This window comes from Amblyraja radiata, chromosome 2 (genome assembly GCF_010909765.2).
Source record: "Amblyraja radiata isolate CabotCenter1 chromosome 2, sAmbRad1.1.pri, whole genome shotgun sequence".
In the NCBI taxonomy this organism is placed as follows: domain Eukaryota; kingdom Metazoa; phylum Chordata; class Chondrichthyes; order Rajiformes; family Rajidae; genus Amblyraja; species Amblyraja radiata.
The window spans coordinates 110,939,115-110,963,202 of NC_045957.1; the positions used below are offsets into that span (position 1 = coordinate 110,939,115).

The window sequence follows — 24,088 nt, forward strand, 5'->3', positions numbered from 1 at the left end:
CTAGCTTATTCCATCTTCGGACGATAGCTAAAATAAAACAATTCCTCCAGTTTGATGACCTCGAAAAGATCATCCACACATTTATCTCCTCCCGCCTCGATTACTGCAACTCTCTTTACACTGGCATCAGCCAATCTTCCCTGTCCTGCCTGCAACTGGTCCAAAACGCCGCAGCGAGACTCCTGACGGGCATCCGAAAAAGGGATCACATCACCCTGATTCTGGCCTCCCTCCACTGGCTCCCTGTGCAGTTCCGAATAAATTTCAAAATCCTTCTTTATGTTTACAAAGCCCTTAACGGGCTTGCCCCCACCTACATCAAAAGTCTGCTTACCCTCCACACCACCTCCAGGTCCCTCAGATTGGCCGACTTGGGGTTACTGAACATCCCGCGGTCTAGGCATAAGCTCAGGGGCGTCCGCGCCTTTGCGATTGCAGCTCCTAGACTGTGGAACAGCATCCCTCTTCCCATCAGAACTGCTCCCTCCATCGACTCTTTTAAGTTGAGACTTAAAACTCATCTTTACTCTCAAGCCTTTCTTGACGCCCTCTGAGGGAGGGCTTTATGTGTTTATTTATGTATGTACTTAGTCTATGAACCACTGTTGTATAACGTTAGTACCTCCACCAATTTAAAGCACTTTGGTCAACGAGAGTTGTTTTTTAAATGTGTTATAGAAATAAAAGTGACGACTTGACTTGACTAATCATGGTTGATCCATCTTTCCCTCTCAACCCCTTTCTCCTGCCTTCTCTCCATAGCCCTTGAATCCCTTACTAATCAAGTATCGGTCAATCTCCGCCTTAAAACTGCCCGATGATTTGGCCTCCTTAGCTGTCTGTGGCAATGAATTGCAGATATTCACTACACTCTGACTAAAGAAATTCCTCCACATCTCCTTCCTTTTTAGTTCAGTTTATTGTCACGTGTACTGCGGTACAGTGAAAAGCTTTTGTTGTGTGCTAACCAGTCAGTGGAAAGACAATACATGATTACAATCGAGCCATTCACAGTGTACAGATACATGATAAGGGAATGGAAGGTACACAAAAATGCTGGAGAAACTCAGCGGATGCAGCAGCATCTATGGAGCGAAGGAAATAGGCGACGTTTCGGGTCGAAACCCTTCTTCAGACTGATAGGGGGTGGGGGGGGGGGACCGGTGTTGTACTTCCGGTGGCGCTGGTACCAGCAGCCTCCACCTACAGCCCGGTATCTTTTTGTTTTTTTGTTTATTTAGTTATGTAAAAGTGTGTTTTTTGTGGGTTTTTTGTGTTTTTATGTGGGGGAAGAGGGTACGGTGCGGAGGATACCGTCCTTCAGCCGCTTCCTGGTTAAGACGCGACTATTATTCGAGTCGCGTCCTCGCGCCCCTCCCCCCCCTCCCCCAGCGGCCTACCTAGTGGATTAGCGCGGCCTTTCCTGCCGGGATCGGCCAGAGCTCCAGCAGCGGCGGGACAGCGCTGATACATCGCGTGGCTGGCGATGCCTTACCGGGGATCACCGTCTGGAGCCCGGAGTGCTGGACCTGCTGCACCGACATCATGGAGCTGTGGTTCGCGGAGCTCCCAACGCGGGCGGCGCTGTTGGACAGCGCGGGGTCCTGCGACTCTGCCCGGCTCGGCCGCTGCGGGCTCGGGAGCTGCGGACTCGGGAGCTGCGGACACGGGAGCTGCGGGCTCCGGCTGCGGGAGGCGGCTGATCAGGAGGTCCGGGCCGCTGAGGAGGAGGATGTTCACCGTCGGGGTTCGGCGTCGGCGTTCCACCGGCCCGGCGTGAGGGCCTGAACATCGGGCCACCCGGGGCGTGACTGCGGGTGCTAGGAAAGCCTCGACCACGAGTGAACATCTGGGAAGAACGGAGTGGAGGCTGGCTGGACTATGTTGCCTTCCTCACCTTGGTGCCACTGTGTTATGTTGTGTCGTGGACTTTCACTGTTTGTGCTTTTTTTTAAATTCTATTTTATTTTTAATATGTTTTATTATTTATCATTATTTATTTATTTATTTATTTTTATTTTTATTTTTATGATACTGCCTGTAAGGGAAATTCATTTCGTTGTCTCTAACTGAGACAATGACAATAAATTTGAATACAATACAATACAATACAATACAATACAAAGAAGGAAGGAAAAAGGGAGGAGGAGGAGCCCGGGGGCTGGGGGATGGGAGGAGACAGCTCGAGGGTTAAGGAAGGGGAGGAGACAGCAAGGGCTAGCAAAACTGGGAGAATTCAACGTTCATGCCATCGGGACGCAAGCAACCCAGACGGAATATGAGGTGCTGTTCCTCCAATTTCCAGTGTTGCTCACTCTGGCAATGGAGGAGACACAGGACAGAGAGGTCGGGTTGGGAATGGGAGGGGGAGTTGAAGTGCTGAGCCACCGGGAGTTCAGGTAGGTTATTGCGGACTGAGCGGAGGTGTTCGGCGAAACGATCGCCCAACCTCCGCTTAGTCTCCCCGATGTAAATCAGCTGACATCTAGAGCAGCGGATGCAGTAGATGAGGTTGGAGGAGATGCAGGTGAACCTTTGTCGCACCTGGAACGACTGCTTGGGTCCTTGAACGGAGTCGAGGGGGGATGTGAAGGGACAGGTGTTGCATTTCTTGCGGTTGCAACGGAAAGTGCCCGAGGAGGGGGTGGTACGGGAGGGAAGGGAAGAATTGACAAGGGAGTTGCGGAGGGAGCGGTCTTTGCGGAAGGCAGACATAGGGGGAGATGGGAAGATGTGGCGAGTGGTGGGGTCACGTTGGAGGTGGCGGAAATGGCGGAGGATTATGTGTTGTATTTGCCGGCTGGTGGGGTGAAAGGTGAGGACTAGGGGGACTCTGCCCTTGTTGCGAGTGCGGGGATGGGGAGAGAGAGCTGTGTTGCGGGGTATGGATGAGACCCTGGTGCGAGCCTCATCTATGGTGGCGGAGGGGAATCCCCGTTCCCTGAAGAACAAGGACATTTCCATGATAAGAGAATAATGTTTAGTGCAAGGTAAAGTCCAATCAAGGATAGGCCGACGGTCACCAATGAGGTAGATAGTAGTTCAGGACTGCTCTCTGGTTATGGTAGGGTGATAACAGCTGACAAGAAACTGTCCCTGAATCTAGAGATGTGTGTTTTCACACTTCTCTACCTTTTGCCTGATGGGGGAGGGAGAAGAGGGAGTGGCCAGGGTGCGACTCGTCCTTGGTTATGCTGCAGGCCTTGCCAAGGCAACGTGAGGTATAAATGGAGTCAATGCGAGCGAGGTTGGTTTGTGTGATGGTCTGGGCTGTGTCCACAATTCGCTGCAATTCCTTGTATGCTGTTCCCAAACAAAAATGGACACCCTATAGGTAGGTCCTTTAGTGTTTTACTCTCTGTTTAAGTTATGTTTAATCTGCTGTTGACATTTTTCCATTTTACTCACATCCATTGAGCACAAAACCTCCTTTTTGTGAAACGGCTGTAAACCACCAAGTTTTATTTGAAATAATTTATAGGCTTTGAAGGCCAAGCCCAGGATTGAACGAACAGCTGTATTCAGAGGCACATTCAATCTTACCACCAGGGGGGGTTGTGCAATGGTGTTAATGTTCTCTGGTTTGTCAATGTTCTCTTGTGTAAAGGGGCTGTCCCACGAGCATGCGACTGCATGCGGCAAGCGTGACCTAACGTGGTCGCTTGAGCCGTACAGCCTCGCGGGGCCGGTCCCACTTCGATTGCCGGAGCCGTATGGAGTTGTGCGGAGCTGGTCCCAACATCGTGCGGGGCTCCGAAAAGCTGACACTGTACAAAAATTCCGCGCGGCAACTGCCTGCCGGCCCGCAGCCGCATTGAGGCCGTACGCACCACCTCAACGGGCGTGCGCAGCGTCTTGACGGGCGTGCGCAGCGTCTTGACGCCATACGCGGCGTCTTGACATCGTACGCTTAGCGCGAACTTCCCGCGGACTTCGCTCGATCTTCACGTCAACTCGTACGATCACTTGACCTCCGCGCGGCCCCCGTTTCCGGTTTAGTTGCGCTCGCCGCATGCAGTCGCATGCTGGTGGGATAGGCCCTGTACGGGGATCACTCAACCTCCGCGCGGCCCCTGCTTCCGGTTTGGTTGCGCTTGCCGCATGTAGTCGCATGCTTGTGGGACAGGCCCTTTAATGTTCTCTCGTTTGTTTTATGTGGGGGGTGGGGGAGGGGGTCGGGGGAATCATTTTTCAATCTGTTACCTTGCCGGAGATGCGATTATTTTCCGGATCGTATCTCGGGTAGAGACCGTAGATGTCAGGAGCTCCAAACGACGCAGAAGGTTCGACCAGCCCTGACCCGGGGTCAGATCGCCCAGCGCGGGGGAGCTGAGATTTCCCCCCCTCCCCCCCAATGCAGGAGCTTGATCGCCCCGACGAGGAGGGCCTGACCGCCGGCTACGGGATCCAAGATCGTCCCGTCAATGGAGGGCTCGAGGCCCCCGACCATGGGAGAACAAACAGTGAGGAATGTGGAGGAGTCACTGTGGTGGATGTTTATGTTAAAATGTATTTTGTGTGTTCTGTTGCTTTTTATTGGTAGGACTTTATAGCATATGAAATTCCTCGTATGTTGCAAAACGTACTTGGCTAATAAAGTATTATGTTTATGATTATGATTCAATTTCCCTATTGGCCTATCAGCTGAACAAACTGGGAGTAAACGCTCTTTGATAAGGTTTGTCTAGAATTGGCTTTATAATCAACTTTAATATAAACCAAAGATACATACATACATGACCACATATATACAACTATTCTAATGGACACAAAGTAGCGGAGTATCTCGGGTACACAAAATTGCTGGGGAAACTCAGCGGGTGCAGCAACATCTATGGAGCGAATGAAATAGGCGACGTTTCGGGCCGAAACCCTTCTTCAGACCTATTAAAGTTGATTATAAAGCCAATTCTAGACAAACCTTATCAAAGAGCGTTTACTCCCAGTTTGTTCAGCTGATAGGCCAATAGGGAAATTGAATCATAATCATAAACATAATACTTTATTAGCCAAGTACGTTTTGCAACATACGAGGAATTTCATATGCTATAAAGTCCTACCAATAAAAAGTATCTCAGCTGGTCAGGCGGCATCTCAGGGGAAAAGGAGTGGGTGACATTTCAGGTCGGGTCCCTACTTCAGACTGAAAGCTGGAGAAGGGAGGTGAATATCTGGATTCTGGAGGCGAGAAAACAGCAGGACCAGTTTGGGCCAGCCTTGAATGGCCACAGACAGGGCGGTGCCTGGTAGGTCCATTGTTGTCTAAGAAAAGTGTGATCTCACGTATGCACCTGCAGTTTTGTTTCCATTAGTAATCTCTTCACTGTTTTTACAGGGAGTGACCTCACTTGAAATCTACTTGGTAATCAACCTTTTGCTCAAAAGCGAAATGGAATTCTATAGCTGTCCCAGTAGCTGAAACAGGCACAATGTGTTGTTCTCACCACTTGCAACATTCTCACTGTGCTGGTGAAGGCTCTAATGTGGAAATCAGATCTGTACTTTGCCATCTTAATGGAGATAGTTGTAGAAGTACATGCACTGTGAAAAACATAATTGCATTTCCTTTACAATCTGGTCCAGTTAATGCCAATTTGTTTTAATTTTAGTGGCTGGATAATGCAACTTGTGCTTAAAACCCCTCTTGTGTATTTCATTGCAATTTCTTAACTTGAATCCCATGGCAACATTTTGATTTCCTGTTCTCCAGCTGATATCTGGTGCTGGGCTAAATGAGCCAAAACATGATTTGAGCATGTTGGGATTTTTTGATTAAAACATAAAGAGTGGAAACGGCTCCTTACCGACACCGATCGGCGATCACCCCTTACTCTAACACTAACCTACACACGAGGAACAATGACTGAACCCAAATTAACCTACAAACCCTTTACATAGAAACATAGAAAATAGGTGCAGGAGTAGGCCATTCGGCCCTTCGAGCCTGCACCGCCCTAGGTTGGACGCCCTTACGTCCTTGGAATGTTAGAGGAAACCCACACGGTCACAGGGAGAACATACAAACTCTGTACAGACAAGCACCCTTGGTCAGGATCGAACCAGGATCTCTAGTGCTGTAAGGCAGCAACTCTACCGCTGCGGCACCATGCCGCTTTAATCACTGGGTGGTACCACGGGAGTCGTGGACATCATCTTCTCCTCGGTTATCAGGCTTCTGAACGGTCCTTCCATGAGTTCGGGTACTTATCCTTGTATCCCATTATTACTAAAAAAAAAAGCCATCTGGCTCAGCAGAGTACATAATATATTGGAGAATTCCAAAGATTCACAACCCTTTTATTCAAAATGTTAGATGGAAATGTTCAGAGGAATTGTCTGAATTATTGGGCATTTGCAAAAAAAAAAATCCTGGTCCATTGCAAAGCAGTATATCCTGGCCAATAATTTGTTGTTCCTCAACTAACATTGTTAAAACTGTATAGCTGGAAAACTATCTCATGGGACTGTACCAACTGCCTACATTCCCTCAACTCAAAAGATGCTTCACGGATGCCCAGTAGTTTGGGATGATATGCAAGATGTAAATGTAACTTTGTGCACAATTGCAAAATTTGTAAACTAGATGCACTGAATCTCTTGCCCAGAATGGGGGAATCGAGGACCAGAGGACATAGGTTCAAGGTGAAGGGGAAAAGATTTAATAGGAGGGGTAACATTTTCACACAAAGGGTGGTGGGTGTATGGAACAAACTGCCAGAGAAGGCAGTTGAGGCTGGGACTCTCCCAACGTTTAAGAAACCGTTAGACAGGTACATGTTTAGGACAAGTTTGGAGGGATATGGACCAAGCGCAGGCAGGTGGTACTAGTGTAGCTCGGACATGTTGGCCGGTGGGGGCATGTTGGGCCGAAGGGCCTGTTTCCACACTATATTACTCTATGACTCTATGACCCACTGTGATATACCCAGGGCGCATGGATTTTGTTATTTTATACACGTTAGCCTTAAAAGTGTTCAATACTGTTTTGTATTTCATTGCAATTCCTTAACTTGAATCCCTGAGCAGCATTTTGATTTCCTGTTCTCTGGCTGATATCTGGCACAGTGGTGCAGCGGTAGAGCTGCTGCCTTACAGCGCCAGAGACCCGGGTTCAATCCTGACTACTTGTCCTGCTCGTCTGGAGTTTGTACGTTCTCCCTGTGACCGCATGGGTTTCCCCCGGGTGCTCCGGTTTCCTCCCACACTCCAAAGACACACCGGTTTGTGGGTTAATTGTCTTCGGTAAAATTATAAATTGTCCCTAGTATGTGTAGGATAGTGCTACTGTGCGGGGATCGCTGGTCAGTGGGGACCCACTGAGTCGAAGGGCCTGTTTCTGCACTGAATCTCCAAGCTAAACTAAATTAAAATAATTTAATCTGTGGCTTATGATATTTTCACAGGGACTCTCTGCGATTATTGCAGTGAAACTGCTCGGTATTCGGATGCAATAGTTTCCCCAAACATGAAGACGAGCAAAATCCTACGGGTTCCTCTGGCGGTTTCAATGTCCGAATGTACATCGGCTTGTTGTGACTTTCCTGACTGTGACTTGGCGTGGATGTTCCAGGGTCGTTGTTACATTTTGAGCTGCCAGCATGCGGAAGAGTGTGAACCAAAGAACACCAGCGTCATGGAATCTCACTTGACCTTTGTGCGGAGGTCAACTACTCTGAGGTCGAGTGTGCAGGAAGCTTTTTATAGAGGCAGGGGATATCCCATGGGCGAACTAGGTGGATCTGCCTCAACTGGGAGGGACAGTAAGCTGGAAGATCTCTTTGCACCAGATCCGAGTCTCGATGATTCGACAGTGACAGGCGCCAAAGGAGATGACCAGAAAATACCCATTAATGACGGAAGCTTGCAGGCTTCCAGCAAGGATCAGGAACATGGTTCACAAGACTGGCTGGTGTGGGACCCCAACTATGATCTTGATGTTTCTCCAGCCAAGGCTGGAGGAGTCAGTGATGAAAGAGAGGAGGTTGGAATTCACAGCGGGATCTCATCAGGTGTGGACTTCCCAGCCAATGGACCTGAGCAGGAAGAGTGGCCTGATGGGACAAAAGACGCAAGTGATCTTATGGCATTGGTCCCTTTGGAGACTGCGGGTAAAGAAGATCTTCAGCACGATTCAAATGAAACTGATGCTGGCACCCAAGAGGTAGGCTTTCAAAACTCATCATTGTTCAATGCCCCCCCCCCCCTCCTTCTCAGCCACCATCATCTCCCCCAGAGTACCTCGCCCAAGATTCCCTCTGCCCCAGCTCTCACTCCTGTTGTGTTTACACCCTCCTCCGTTTAGTTTAGAGATGCAGTGCAGTAACAGGCCCGTCGGCCCACCGAGTCCGTACCGGCCGGCGATCCCCACACACCAACGCACGCTAGTGACAATTTTATACTTATACCAAGCCAAATAACGTCTTTGGAGTGTGGGAGGAAACCGAAGATCTCGGTGAAAACCCATGCAGGTCTTGAGGTGAACGTACTAACTCCTTACGGACAGCACCCGTAGTCAGTATCGAACGCGGGTCTCTGGCGCTGTAAGACAGCAACTCAACCGCTGTGCCACCGTGCTGTTTTGATACAGAACGGTCTGTCCTCATCAGAGGCCTCACTTTAAACCCCTCTGCCCACACCTCAACAGGTTCTGGGTTTGCCATGATGTAGAGCTCTTCTTCACTCGCCTCCGCCTCCCGGCCTTTTTCTATGGGAAGGAGTCCTCGCCGAGACTGAAGAAGGGACTCTACCCCAAAATGTCACCAATCCATGATGTTCAGAGATGCTGCCTGACCCCACTGAGTTACTCCAGCACTTTGTGTCCTTTAGTGTATTAACCAGCATCTGCAGTTCTTCATCACTGTTATAATGAGTTGTTGTTTAAAAGTCCTCTCATGGGTATTTCTTCTCATCCCTTCTGGCTCTGGTGCACACCAGCTGCTGCAGAAAGGCCCACAGGTAACCTGGGTCCTAGTCTCACCCACATGTGCCAGAGGCAGGCATGATTGATGATCAGAGGGAAAGAGAAGGTTGAGATGGCCGTGGGCCAAACATGACATTGCTCCCATCCCCCCCTGCTGTTCTTTACCCAGCAAAGTGGAGATGGAAAGGAAAAATAAAATCTCACAAGCTTGTAATTAAATATGGCCAGGACTCGAGGGCCTGAGCTCGAAGGGCCGAATGGCCTCCTCCTGCACCTATTTTCTATGTTTCTATGAGAGGTTGAGCTGGCTTGGAGCTTATTCCTTGGAGTGCAGGAGTATGAGGGGTGATCCTATGGAAGGTGCATTGGATCATGAGAGGAATGGGTGGCACGGCGGAGACCCGGGTTCGATCCCGTCTATGGGCGCTGTCTGCACGGAGTTTGTACGTTCTCTCCGAGATCTTCGGTTTCCTCCCACACTCCAAAGACATACATGTTTGTAGGTTAATGAGCTTTGTATAAGTGTACATTGTCCCTAGAGTGTGCAGGATAGTGCGTGGGGATCGCTGGTCGGTGTGGACGCGGTGGGCCGAAGGGCTTGTTTCCGCGCCGTATCTCTCAGACTAAAAAAACTAAAACTAAAGGAATAGAAAGATAGGCTTTATCCTGCCCCTCCCTTCCAGCTTATCCCACCTCTCCCCTGTAAAGAAAGTGTTTTTTTTGCAAGCCAGCACATGCAGTTCCTTGCTTCTACGTTCTTTACAATGAATGCATTAAAGGACGTACTTTTAGGAAGGAGATGAGACATTTCTTTAGTCAGAGGGTGGTGAATCTGTGGAGGCCAAGTCAGTGGATTTATTTTTAAGGTGGAGATGGATAGATTTTTGATTAGTACAGGTGTCAGAGTTTATGGGGAGAAGGCAGGAGAATGGGGTGAGGAGTGAGAGCCATGATTGAATGGCGGAGTTGACTCAATGGGCTGAATAGCCTAATTCTACTCCTATGACCTTCTGACGTGCAATAAGTAATTTGCACGTTTCTTCTCTTTACCAGGAAGATGTCTTTCCTTCAAATTCATCACTTCCCAAACCACTCTCTGGGACAGCTGTTTCGGAAAACACCAGCTTTGCAGCCACACACCAGGAGAGGTCAGGAGCAGGTGTCCCGGATGTAACTCCCGTATCGGAGAATCCACTGGCTTCACAGTCGGCGGGCACTGAAGTCTCAACAGTGTCTGCATTTACCCAGCAACCAGGTACCACAGTGTTTTCCTAATTCAGCCGGAAGCGAAAGGTGTTAACATGATACGGAGCTGATATTGCCCTCTGTTCAATACAAATTAAACTTTCATTCATTTTTGCAAAGGTTGTAGAATCCATAAAAGGTAAATACCTGTCAGCAAGTTGGCATCACAGGTCGCTGTCTTGGAGGGGACAATGCTCCTCAAACTGCGGAGCATCCTGGACAATCCAGCTCCCTCCCTCCATGACAAACCGGTCAACCTGAGGAGTACTGTCAGCAACAGGCTGGTTCCACCAAAATGCAGGACAGAATGCCACAGGAAATCCTTCCCTGTGGCTATCAAACTGTACAACTCCTCCCCTTCTGTCATGGGGTAGACTGACTGCCCTTCCAGCCCCCCCCCCAGTCCCCAAATCTTTGCACATCCCCAATCCTTTCCACTCGTCACTTTAATTTCATCTTTCATGTATTTTGTGTTTTATGACGGTCGGCAAATCAATTCCCCTCCTGGGATTCTGTCGTGTCGTTTCGTATAGGGTGGTCAAAAAGGCTTTTGCCACATTGGCCTTTATTGGTTAGAGCAGTGCTTCTTAAACTATTTCAGTGTCATTCACGAGTCTTTATCACAAAATTTAATTCACCCTTGACTAAATACTCTTATGTTTTTTTGGTAATTTTTGCCTTATTCTCCCCTGTATATAATTTTATATATAATTTATTTTGTCACATGATCCAAAAACATTAGGTAACATAAGTGTTTATTTTATTCAACTTTTTGAATATCCTAAAAATATATGAAGAAAACTAGGAGTGAAAAAAAAAGAAGTTTAATTACCACTGGAGTTGGAAAATCATAGAGCATTGGAACCAGTTCTGGGAGAGGTGGGACCAGTACAAACAGGATGGTCTGCACCTGGGCTGGAATGGAACAAATGTCCTTGGGGGAGTGTTTGCTAGTGCTGTTGGGGAGGATTTGAACTAATGTGGCAAGGGGATGGGAGCATGAGCAGAGAGACAGAGGGGTGTAAAATGAGGGTAGAAGCAATAGGTAGTAAGGTAAAAAGTAAAAGTGGCAGGCAGACAAATCCAGGGCAAAAATCACAAAGGGCCACTTTTCAACATAATTGTATAAGGGGTAAGAGTGTTGTAAAAACAAGCCTGAAGGCTTTGTGTCTCAATGCAAGGAGCATTCACAATAAGGTGGATGAGTTGAACGTGCAGATAGTTGTTAATGAATATGATATAGTTGGGATCACGGAGGCATGGCTCCAGGGTGACCAAGGCTGGGAGCTGAACATCCAGGGATATTCAATATTCAGGAGGGATAGACAGAAAGGAAAATGAGGTGGGGTAGCATTGCTGGTTAGAGAGGAGATTAACCCAATAGAAAGGAAGGACATTAGCTTGGAGAATGTGAAATCGATATGGGTAGAGCTGCGAAACACTATGGGGCAGAAAACGCTAGTGGGCGTTGTGTACAGGCCACCTAACAGTAGTAGTGGAGTTGGGGATGGTATCAAACTTTGAGAGGTTGATCATGGAGCAAATCAACTCCTACATCGACAAAAACCTGGACCCACTGCAGTTCGCGTACCGCCACAACAGATCAACGGTGGATGCGATCTCGCTGGCCCTCCACCCCGCACTGGACCACTTGGACAACAAAAACTCATATGTCAGGCTGTTATTCATTGATTACAGCTCGGCATTTAACACAATCATCCCCTCCAAACTGGTTACCAAACTCGCAGAACTGGGTCTCTGCGCATCCCTCTGCAACTGGATCCTCGACTTCCTCGTCCACAGACCACAGTCTGTTCGTATTGGTGGAAATGTGTCAGCCTCAATAACAATCAGCACGGGAGCACCTCAAGGCTGCGTGCTCAGCCCCCTGCTGTACTCACTCTATACCCATGACTGCGTAGCGAACCACAGTGCGAACTCCATCATCAAGTTCGCTGACGACACCACTATTGTGGGGCGTATCACTGATGGGGATGAGTCAGAGTACAGAAGAGAGATCGAGCAACTGTCCATATGGTGCCAGCGCAATAACCTGGCCCTGAACACCAGCAAAACCAAGGAACTGATTGTGGACTTTGGAAGGAGTAGGAGGGGGACCCACAGCCCCATTTATATCAACGGGTCGATGGTTGAAAGGGTCAAGAACTTCAAATTCCTGGGGGTGCACATCTCTGAAGATCTTTCCTGGTCCGAGAACACTAACGCAATTATCAAAAAAGCTCATCAGCGCCTCTACTTCCTGAGAAGATTACGGAGAGTCGGATTGTCAAGGAAGACTCTCTCTAACTTCTACAGGTGCACAGTCGAGAGCATGCTGACCGGTTGCATCGTGGCTTGGTTCAGAAATTTGAGCGCCCTGGAGAGGAAAAGACTACAAAAAGTAGTAAACACTGCCCAGTCCATCATCGGCTCTGACCTTCCTTCCATCGAGGGGATTTATCGCAGTCGCTGCCTCAAAAAGGCTGGCAGTATCATCAAAGACCCACACCATCCTGGCCACACACTCATCTCCCTGCTACCTTCAGGTAGAAGGTACAGGAGCCTGAAGACTGCAACAACCAGGTTCAGGAATAGCTACTTCCCCTCAGCCATCAGGATATTAAACCTGGCTCGGACAAAACTCTGATTATTAGCAACCACTTTCTGTTATTTGCACTACCAGTTTATTTATTCATGTGTGTATATATTTATATCATGGTATATGGACACATTTATCTGTTTTGTAGTAAATGCCTACTATTTTCTGTGTGCTTAAGCAAAGCAAGAATTTCATTGTCCTATACAGGGACACATGACAATAAACTCACTTGAACTTGAACTTGAAACAGGAAATTAGAAATGCGTGCAACAAAGGTAAAACAGTTATAATGGGTGACTTCTATCTACATATAGATTGGGTGAATCAAATTGGCAAGGGTGCTGAGGAAGAGGATTTCTTGGAATGTATGTGGGATAGTTTTCTAAACCAACATGTAGAGGGACCAACAAGAGAGCAGGCTATTCTAGACTGGGTATTGAGTAATGAGGAAGGGTTAGTTGAACCCAGGTCACAGAAATGGAGTCAGCAGCTCTTAGTAATGCCACTGCCCATTACAAGCAGCTCTTCCTATGAAGCTTTTCATCTCATTTTAAAGATCAGTGGAGTTCTTCCAAAGGCCCATTTATTCTGTAAACAACTTTTGGGCCGAAGGTTTTTTTTCCATGCTGTATGACTCTGTGACTGCATATAACTGCATATCACACAGAGAGTGGTGAATCTGTGGAATTCTCTGCCACAGAAGGTAGTTGAGGCCAGTTCATTGGCTATATTTAAGAGGGAGTTAGATGTGGCCCTTGTGGCTAAAGGGATCAGGGGGTATGGAGAGAAGGCAGGTACAGGATACTGAGTTGGATGATCAGCCATGATCATATTGAATGGCGGTGCAGGCTCAAGGGGCCGAATGGCCTTCTCCTGCACCTATTTTCTATGTTTCTATGTATCTAAAAAAAATCCACTGTTTCTGCTCACATGTTGCCTGCTACATTTCCTAAATTAGATCAAAAGTGCTAAAAGGCCATAAAGCACAGATTGAAGTCGTGTGAAACAATGTATACATTCAAGTCTTCATTTGTTGTGTTCAGATTATCTTCTAATTCTGTGTTTAGATTTGACTAAATGCAATTAATTGGAGAAATAACTTTCTGCAAAATGTATTAACTAAAGATGTTTTCATAGATAGGTAAGGCTATTAAGCAAACGTTTTAAAAGTTGATGTCACTTTTAATGTTTTTTTTCGTTGAAAATGTTTAAAACTTTTTTTTCCCTCCCTCCCCTCATAGTTAAGGAACTGGTTGTATCAGCTGGAACAAACATTGTAGTCACTCGGCCCAAAGATTCTGTGGATCTGAATACCTTTGTAGTCCCCGCTCCAACTGCAGGTGAGGCTTGGCTTTAGAACAAGATTAGACGGTATACAAGGGATGGATGACATTTCTTCTGTATTTCGTATCTGATGGCTTATGCATATGTCTCCTTTATAAATCTTTTTAATTTAGTGTAGAAATACAGCATGGTAACGGGCCCTTCGGCCCACCATCGATCATCCGTTTGCACCAGCTCTCTGCTATCCCCCTTTCTCATCCACTCCCTGATAATCGGGGGCAATTATACGGAGCACAATTAACCTATAGACCGCATGTTTTTGGGATGTGGGAGGAAACCGGAGCATCCGGAGGAAACCCACGTAGTCACAGGGAGACCGTCAAAACTGCACACAGACAGCACAACACAAAGAGGGACCGGATTCTTTGTGGACTTGGTGTATGGTATGCAAAACAAAGAGTTTCACCGTGACATTTCACATATGATAATGAAGTATCAATCAACCCGAGGTCAGAATTGAACCCGGCTCTCTGGTGCTGTGACGCAGATGTTCTGCCTGCCGTGACTCCTCGGCACCTTCTCCAGGGCAAGTTAATGAATGAATGAATGATACTTTATTGTCACAGAGATTCGTTGTTTTGCAAACCCAAGGTATGCACTAAACGTTATTCGCTTATCATGTACACTGTGAATGGCTCCATTGTACTCGTAGAGTCATCGAGTGATAGTGTGGAATCCCGCCCATGTCTAACATGTCCCAGCGACCCATGTCCCACTTGCCCGCGTTTGGTCCACATCCCTCCAAAACCTGTCCTATCCATAGAAACATAGAAAATAGGTGCAGGAGTAGGCCATTCGGCCCTTCAAGCCTGCACCGCCATTCAATATGATCATGGCTGATCATCCAACTCAGTATCCTGTACCTGCCTTCTCTCCATACCCCCTGATCCCTTTAGCCACAAGGGCCACATCTAACTCCCTCTTAAATATAGCCAATGAACTGGCCTCAACTACCTTCTGTGGCAGAGAATTCCAGAGGTTCACCACTCTCTGTGTGAAAAATGTTTTCCTCATCTCGGTCCTAAAAGATTTCCCCCTTATCCTTAAACTGTGACCCCTTGTTCTGGACTTCCCCAACATCGGGAACAATCTTCCTGCATCTAGCCTGTCCAACCCCTTAAGAATTTTGTAAGTTTCTATAAGATCCCCCCTCAATCTTCTAAATTCTAGCGAGTACAAACAGAGTCTATCCAGTCTTTCTTCATATGAAAGTCCTGACATCCCAAGAATCAGTCTGGTGAACCTTCTCTGTACTTCCTCTATGGCAAGAATGTCCTTCCTCAGATTAGGAGACCAAAACTGTACGCAATACTCCAGGTGTGTTCTCACCAAGACCCTGTACAACTGCAGTAGAACCTCCCTGCTCCTATACTCAAATCCTTTTGCAATGAATGCTAACATACCATTCGCCTTCTTCACTGCCTGCTGCACCTGCATGCCTACTTTTAATGACTGGTGTACCATGACACCCAGGTCTCGTTGCATCTCCCCCTTTCCTAATCGGCCACCATTCAGATAATAGTCTACTTTCCTGTTTTTGCCACCAAAGTGGATAACCTCACATTTATCCACATTATACTGCATCTGCCATGCATTTGCCCACTCACCCAGCCTATCCAAGTCACCTTGCAGCCTCCTAGCATCCTCCACACAGCTAACACTGCCCCCCATGTACCTGTCTGGCTGTTTCTTAAACATTGGGACAGTCCCAGCCTCAACGACCTCCCCTGGCAGCTTGTTCCATACACCCACTACCCTTTGTGCGAAAATGTTACCCCTCAGATTCCGATTATATCTTTTTCCCTTCACCTTAAAGATATGTCCTCTGGTCCTCGATTCAACTACTCTAGGCAAGAAACTCTGTGCATCTACCCAATCTACCTAATCTATTCCTACCATGATTTTATACACCTCTATTAGATCACCTGTCATCCTCTTGTGCTCATGTAATAGAGACCCAGCTTACTCAACCTCTCCCTATAGCTCAGACATTCTAGTCCTGGCAACATCTTTGTAAATCTTCTCTGTACCCTTTCCAGCTTGATAACATCTTTCCTATAACATGGTGCCCAGAACTGAATCACAATTCTCTAAATGTGGCTTAACCAACAACGTCTTATACAACTGCAATATGACCTCTATACAATACTCTGATTGATCAAAGCCAATGTGCCAAAAGCTTTTTTCATCATCCGATCTACCTGTGAATTCACCTTCAAGGAACCATGCACCTGCACTCCTAGATCCAGCTGCTCTACAACGCTCCCCAGAGCCCTACCATTCACTGTGTAGGTCCTGCCCATTTTAGACTTCCCAAAATGCAACACCTCAAAGTTTTCAGTATTACATTTTTGGTAATAATTTGGTAATAAATTATGGTAATACGAATAAAGGCGTAGATTATTTTCTAAATGGAGAGAGGATCCAGAATTTGGAGGTGCAAAGGGATTAGGGAGTGCTGGTGCAGGATTCCCAAAAAGTTAATTTGCAAGTCGAATAGGTAGTAAGGAAGGCAAATTCAATGCTAGCATTTATATCAAGAGGACTGGAAAACAAAAGCAGAGATGTAATGCTGAGGCTCTATAAGGCGTTGGTCAGGCACATCTGGAGTACTGTGAGCAAATTTGGACCCCCTATCTGAGGAAGGATGTGCTGGCTCTGGAGAGGGTCCAGAGAAGGTTTACAAGAATGATTCCAGCAATGAGTGGGTAAGCATATGGCGAGCGTTCGATAGCACTGGGCCTCTACTCGCTGGAGTGTAGAAGGTTGAGGGGGGGGGGGGGACCTAATTGAAACGTATAGAATAATGAGAGGCATCAGATAGAGTGGATGTGGAAAGGATGTCTTCCAATGGTGGGAGAGTCTAGAACCAGGGATCATAGCCTCAGAATTAAAGGGCGCTCTTTTAGAAAGGAGCTGAGGAGGAACTTCTTTAGTCGGAGGGTAGTTAATCTGTGCAACTCATTGCCACAGAGGGCTGTGGAGGTCAAATCAGTGGATATTTTTTAGGCAGAGATAGACAGATGCTTGATCAGAACAGGTGTTATGGGGAGAAGGCAGGAAAATGTGATTAGGATGCAGAGATCAGCCATGATTGAACGGCGGAGTAGACTCGATGGGCAGAATAACCTAATTCTATTCCTATAACTTGTGTACTCTTAAATTCCATCAAGCATTCCTCAGCCCACCTGATCAATTGATCAAGATCCTGCTGCAATTTTTCACAATTAAACTCACTATCTGCAAAAAGACTAACTTTTGTATCATCAGCAAACTGGCTAATCATGCCTTGTATGTTCTCATCCAAATCATTGATGTAGGTGACAAACAGTAACGGGCCCAGCACCCAACTCTGAGGCACACCACTAGTCACAGACCTCCAGTCCGAGAAGCAACCTTCCACCATCACCCTCTGCTTCCTTCCATGAAGCCAATTTGCTATCCATTCAGCTATCTCTCCTTGGATCCCATGCGATCTATGCCCCTGTCCCACTTAGGAAACCTGAATGGAAACCTCTGGAGAGTTTGCGCCCCACCCGTGCGGTTCCTGGAGGTAAGACCTCCCTGGTGGAATAAAACTGGGTGAAAAAAAGGTCTTACCTTGCGCTACCTGCAACCTCCGGCAACCACCTTCAACTAGCATCGCAACCGGCTTCAACTAAAAAATTACCTATTTTTAAAACGGCAACCTATTTTTAGTCGCGGCCGGTTTTGAATTTTTTGAAATAATCGCCGGAACATGGAAGAAGCGGAAACCACTTTCGACCATTAGGGAGACTGACAAAAACCTCCGGGAACCGCACGGAAACCTTGGGTGGGGCGCAAAGTCTCCAGAGGTTTCCATTCTGGTTTCCTAAGTGGGACAGGGGCATAACCTTCCAGAGCAGCCTACCATGCGGAACCTTGTCGAATGCTTTGCTGAACCCCATCAACACAGCATCTACAGCTCTGCCCTAAGGCCGAAAGGTGGGGGCGCTGCAAGCCGGCAGCCCTGTCAGCAGCATGTCTGTTTTTTTCTACTTTTTTTGTTTTTTTAGTATGTTTTAATGTATGGTTTTAATGTTTCTTTGTGTGTCTTGTGTGGGGGGTGGTGTGGGGGGTGTAAGGAGGAAACCGCTTCGGTCGCCTCCACGGAGACGTGACTTTTTCCATGTCGCCTCCCCCGTGGCCTAACAGCAAGGAACGGTGCGGCCTTTCCCGGAGACGTGCCCGGGGCTTCAGCAGCGGGCGCAGCATGGACTCTCGGCGTGGAGCGGGCGAGCCCTCGCCGGAGGGGAGCGCTCCGTTTCGCTGGCCCGCGGCAGCCTGAAGCTTGAAGCCGCGGGGGACCCTGGGGAAGAAGAAGCTCCGAATGCCGGCCCGCGACCAACTTCTACCGCGTACGCGGCGTGGACTTACCATCAGGAGCGGGGTCCCTCGCCGGGGATCCCTGGAGGGGAGCTTCGACTGCCGGCCCTGCAGTCTGCGGTGCTTCTGGCTGCGGCGCGAACTTTAAATCTCCAACCGCCGGCCTGCGGCCTACACCAACTTGAAGCCGCGGTCTCCGGTGGGGAGGCACCGTTTCAGGACTTAACTGGACTTTTTACCTTGTCTGCACATCTGGACGCCCGCAGCGACGACTGCGGAGGGTTGAGGTCCCGACCACGGGGGAAAATGGAGGAGGACTGGCCAAATTTTGTGATGAATGCTGTGGTGGATGTTTGTGTTACATTTTTATTGTGTGTTTGTGTGTTCTGTTTCATTGTACCGCTGCTGGCAAATTCATTTCACTTGCACTTTATGTGCAATGTGACGAATAAAACTGATTGATCGACCTTTTTGGTCATATCTACAAAAAACTCACTCAGATTTGTGAGACACGACCTCCTACGTACATGACCATGCTGACTATCGCTAATCAGACCTTGTCCACCCGAATGCCTGTATAACCTATCCCACAGAATACTCTAGTAACCTTCTGACTACAGATGTTAAGCTCACCGGCCTATAGATCCCAGCATTTTCCCTCCAGCCCTTCTTGAATAGAGGCACAACATTTCCCACCCTCCAATCTTCCGGCACCTCTCCTAGTATTTAAAGACGACTCCTGAATTTCAAGTCAGCCATTAGCTCACCGCTGAATGGTTAGCACGCAACAAAAGCTTTTCATTGTACCTCGGTACACATGACAATAAACTAAACTAAACTAAAGGCAGAAAGCATTTGTATTTTGAGTCTGGCTTTTGAGAAGCCCATTTGCCTTGCCTTGATTGCTTTATTCACATATGCTGACGTTTGCTTTTTCTCTTCAGAATCACCTTACAGCTATAAGTGGAATTTAGTGAGCCATCCTGTGGACTTTGAAGGTCTAATGGAAGGCCAAGATTCTCAGACACTGAAGCTATCTCAGGTAAGGTGAGAAAATATAATTCAAGTACAACGTAAGAATTAAGCTATAAATATGAGAAATGTTAGTGAGTATGCGCAGCCATTGCTGTTTCTAAAAAATCTCTGGTTTAAAGTGCTATCTGTTTCTCTGTTTATGATACACTGCCAGTTAGGGGCGGCACGGTGGCGCAGCGGTAGAGTTGCTGCCTTACAGAGCCAGAGACTCAGGTTAGATCCTGACTGCGGGTGCTGTCTGTATGGAGTTTGTACGTTCTCCCCATGACCTGTGTGGGTTTTCTCCGGGTGCTTTGGCTTCCTCCCACACTCCAAAGATGCACAGGTTTGTAGGTTAATTGGCTTGCATTGCCCCTTGTAGGTAGGATAGTGTTAGTGTGGGTGGGATAACTGGTCAGCGCGGACCCGGTGGGCCGACGGGCATGTTTCCATGCTGTATTTCTAAACTAAATTAAACTAAACACAGACACTTCTTAGAGTTTTACTTTCAGGTTTTCGACAGCTTTTTTCCTTGACTCCTGCTTTTTTTAGATCTCGCTCTTGTTATTGATAAATCTGCGATAGACTGGCAGGTTATTTAATGATTTTCTCAGATGTATTGTTGCTGGCATCAATTTGAAAGGAGTCGTTAGCCGACATTTTGTATCATACATGTGTGTCTATTTTGCGAAATGGACAGTTGAATATTAAAGCACAGTTTTTGCATCAATAGCCATTCAACTGATATGTGGATCTCTCAATTGTAATCATGCATTGTCTTTCTGCAGACTGGTTAACAAAAGCTTTCCACTGTACCTTGGTACACGTCACAATAAACTAAACTAAACTTAATTGAACCAGGGATAAGTAGCGTGTTGGACAGTCGGGGTAAACACAGGATTTAATTGCAAAAGGATAGGTGACGTTTCAGGTAGACCTGATTGGTCCTGGTGTTTTCTCACCTTCAGCTAATAAACCCTCCCACACTCTACTTTCAGTCTGAAGAAGGGTCCTAACATGAAACGTCACCTATCCCTTTCCTCCAGAGTTGCTGTCGAACCCGCTGAGTTACTCTCAGCACTCTGTATCTATCTTTGGTATAAACCAGTATCTGCAGTTCTTTATTTCTACATTCTGTCTATTTTGGAAGGCTGAGGGACTCGGCAGGTCATTCTTGTGATTAGATCCTATGTTTACCCTGACAGTCCAACTCACTACATCCCTGGTTCAATGTAGTTTAGTTTAACTGATTGTCATGTGTACCAAGGTTCAGTGGAAAGCTTTTGTTGCGTGATAACCAGTCGGCAGAAAGACAACACATGATTACAATCAAGAGATCCACACAGATACATGATAAAGGGAACAGTGGTTAGTGCAAGATAAAGCCCAGTAAAGTATGATTAAAGATAGTCCGGGGGTCATTAATGAGTTAAACAATGGCTCAGGACCACACTTGAATTGTTGATAGAATGATTCGGATGCCTGATAATGGCTGGGATGAAACTGTTCCAGAATCTGGAGGTGTGCGTTTTCACACCTCTGTACCTCTTGCCTGATGGGAGAGGGGAGAAGAGGGAATGACCGGGGTAAGACTCGTCCTTGATTATGCTGCTGGCCTTTTCGAGGCAGCATGAGGTGTAATGAGAACGCTGTGCAGAGAAATGGCAATGGTTTCACTTGTGTTTTGTTCCCAGTGGCCGCGAGGTGTGAGGTCTAAGTTCTGCTTGTCCTTGCTGGATGTAAATGGAGCGGACATACTTGTATAATTATCACATCCTGTGACATTTTAATCAGCAACACAATCTAAAAGTAGAAAGTTATGAATTTCAATTTTACATAGAAAATCACTTGGAAAAAGTTTGATGCTGCTAGAAGCCTTCCTCATTCCATCATTTGTAGGACAGTACAGTAGTAGAACATGCCTTTCAGGCTACAATGTTCATGCCGTTAAATTAATCTTCTCTACTTGCATGTGATCCATATTCTTTTTTGTGTATTTTAGAGATACAGTGCAGAAACGGGCCCTTCGGCCCACCGAGTCCGCACCGACTAGCGATCCCTGCACACTAACACTATTCTACACACACCAGGGACAAATTTACAGTTATACCAAGCCAATTAGTCTACAAACCTGTACGTCTTTGGAGTGTGGGTGGATCTCAGAGAAGACCCATGGGGAGAACGTACAAACTCCGTACAGACAGAACCTGTAGTCGGGATCGAACCCGGGTCGCTGGTGCTGTGAGCACTGTAAGACAGCAACACCACCACTGCGCCACCGTTCCGCCCTAGGTTTCCTCCAAATCCATGTGCGTATCTAAAAACTTCTTAAATGCCTCCAAAGATAGATACAAAATGCTGGAGTAACTCAGCGGCTCAGACAGAATCCCTGGAGAAAAGGAATGGGTGACGTTTCGTGTTGAGACCCTTCTGTTGTATTTACCTGCATGACCAGCCCTGATAGCTTCCTCCAGGAACCAAGAAATTGCAGCTCTCACCGTGAAGATATGCACTCTCGTTTTTGACATTTACCTCCGGGGGAAAAGGTTTTGACTGTCTACCCCATCAATGCCTCTCATAATTCTCTATACTTCTATCAGGTCTCCCTCCAATTCCAATATTCATGAGAAAATATTCTGAGTTTGTCCAACCACTTGTTATAGCTAATATCCTCGAATCCAGGCAAGATGTGAAACCTCCTCTGCACCCTCTCCAAAGCCTCCACATCCTTCCTGTAATGGGGTGGCCAGAACAGAACACAGTACTCCAATGTTCTGTATAGAACTGTTAAGGAGTCTAATAGTCAATTTTAATCCATTCGAATTTCTTCAGATTGCAAATATACATCTGCCAAAAACTTAATTAAAAGGTAGATATTGAAACAATAATTGAAATGAGCATAAAATGCAGTTATAGAGTCACACAGCATGGAAATAGGCTCTTTGGCCCAACTTGCCCACGTCACCAGGTCCAGAGGTTATGGGGAGAAGGCAAGAAAATGGGGTTAGGAGGGAGAGATAGATCAGAGGATTGAATGGCAGATAGACTTGATGGGCCGAATGACCTAATTCTACTCCTGTTCCTTATGACCTTATGACCAACATGTCCCATCTACACTAGTCACACCTGCCTGCATTTGGCCCATATCCCTCGAAACCTGTCCTATCCATGTACCCATCTAAATGTTTTTTAAGCATTGCAATTGTCCCTGTCTCAACTTCCTCCGCTGGCATCTTGTTCCGTACACCCACCACCCTTTATGTGAAAACGTTATTAAATCTTTCCCTCTTCACCTTAAGCCTATGTCCTTTGGTTCTAGATCTGGGCAAGAGATTCGGTGCTTCTACCTGATCTATTCCTCTTGTGACTTTACACACCTTTATCAGATCATCTCCAGTTAGATAGATACACAAGGAACTGCAGTTGCTGGTTTACCAATAAAGGCACAAAATGGCTAGAGTAACTCAGCAGATTAGACCGCATCTCTGGACAACATGGATAGGTGACCTTTCAAACTGAAGAAGGGTCCTGAACTAAAACATTACAAATCCATGTTCTCCAGAGGTACTGCCTGACCTGCTGAGTTATTCCAGCTCATTTGGCTTTTAAAAAAAAATCAGTTAGAATTGGTACATTTATGTGGAAACTCAATAAATATGTTGAAAAGAGAGAAATTGAAGGGACCTCCGATATTAGTTTTGTTTATTGTCACATGTACCGAGGTGCACTGAAAAGCTTTTGTTGTGTGCTAACCAGTCAGCGGTAAGACAACACATGATTACAATAGAGCCATTCTCAGGGTAGATTTAGAAGTGTGGCGGCCATAAGGAAAAGGTGTAGAATTAGGCCATTTGGCCCATCAAGTCTACTCCGTCATTCAATCATGGCTGACCTATCCATCCTAACCCCATTCTCCTGCCTTTTCCCCATAACCTCTGACACCTGTACTAATCAAGAATGGAGCGATTGTAATATGTGATTGCAGATTGGTTCTGTGGCTAGAAGTCACCTGGGGTTGGACGCCATCTTGGAATCAAATATGAATTAAGATGAGTGGAGTTTCTTAAGGAGCATAAATTCCTGTGGGGCCTCATTTACCTGTTTCCTTGTAGTAAGATTTTGTGCAATTCTGTTTAATTTCCAGTTGTCAGATGGCCTGTACGTCTTCAGAGTGTCTGTGTCGGGAGATGGTGCTTATGGAGAAACTCTTGTCAACGTCACTGTGAAGCCTGGTAATGAACGAAGAATCTCAGACCGCACCACATGAGGAACTGTTTACTCGGGCCCTTTCCAGTTTGACCATTTGGCGGCATGGTGGCACAGCGGTAGAGTTGCTGCCTTACAGCGCTTGCAGCGCCGGAGACCCATAGTTCAATCCCCACCACCATTGCTTGTCTGTATGGAGTTTGAATGTTCGCCTCATGACCATGTGGGTTTTCTCTGAGATATTCGTTTTCCTCCCACACTCCAAAGACGTGCAGTTTTGTGGGCTACTTGGCTTGGTATAAGCGTAAATTGTCTCTAGTCAGTGTAGGATAGTGTTAATGTGCGGGGATCGCTGTTCGGTGCTGACTCGTTGGACTGAAGGGCCTGTTTCTGCGCTGTCTCTCTAAACTAAA

The 24,088-nt window shown here is 46.9% G+C and overlaps 1 protein-coding gene across 1 annotated transcript in view; it reads left to right on the forward strand.

The window, feature by feature from the left end:
• The window catches only part of kiaa0319 (KIAA0319 ortholog), a 71,835-nt gene that overhangs the window by 7,160 nt on the left and 40,587 nt on the right, over positions 1–24,088 (forward strand). The window contains exons 3-7 of the mRNA XM_033013518.1: positions 7,404–8,161; positions 9,974–10,175; positions 14,006–14,104; positions 19,400–19,497; positions 23,614–23,701. Of these exons, the coding sequence (XP_032869409.1) occupies positions 7,404–8,161; positions 9,974–10,175; positions 14,006–14,104; positions 19,400–19,497; positions 23,614–23,701 (1,245 nt within the window). The remainder of the gene's footprint in view (positions 1–7,403; positions 8,162–9,973; positions 10,176–14,005; positions 14,105–19,399; positions 19,498–23,613; positions 23,702–24,088) is intronic.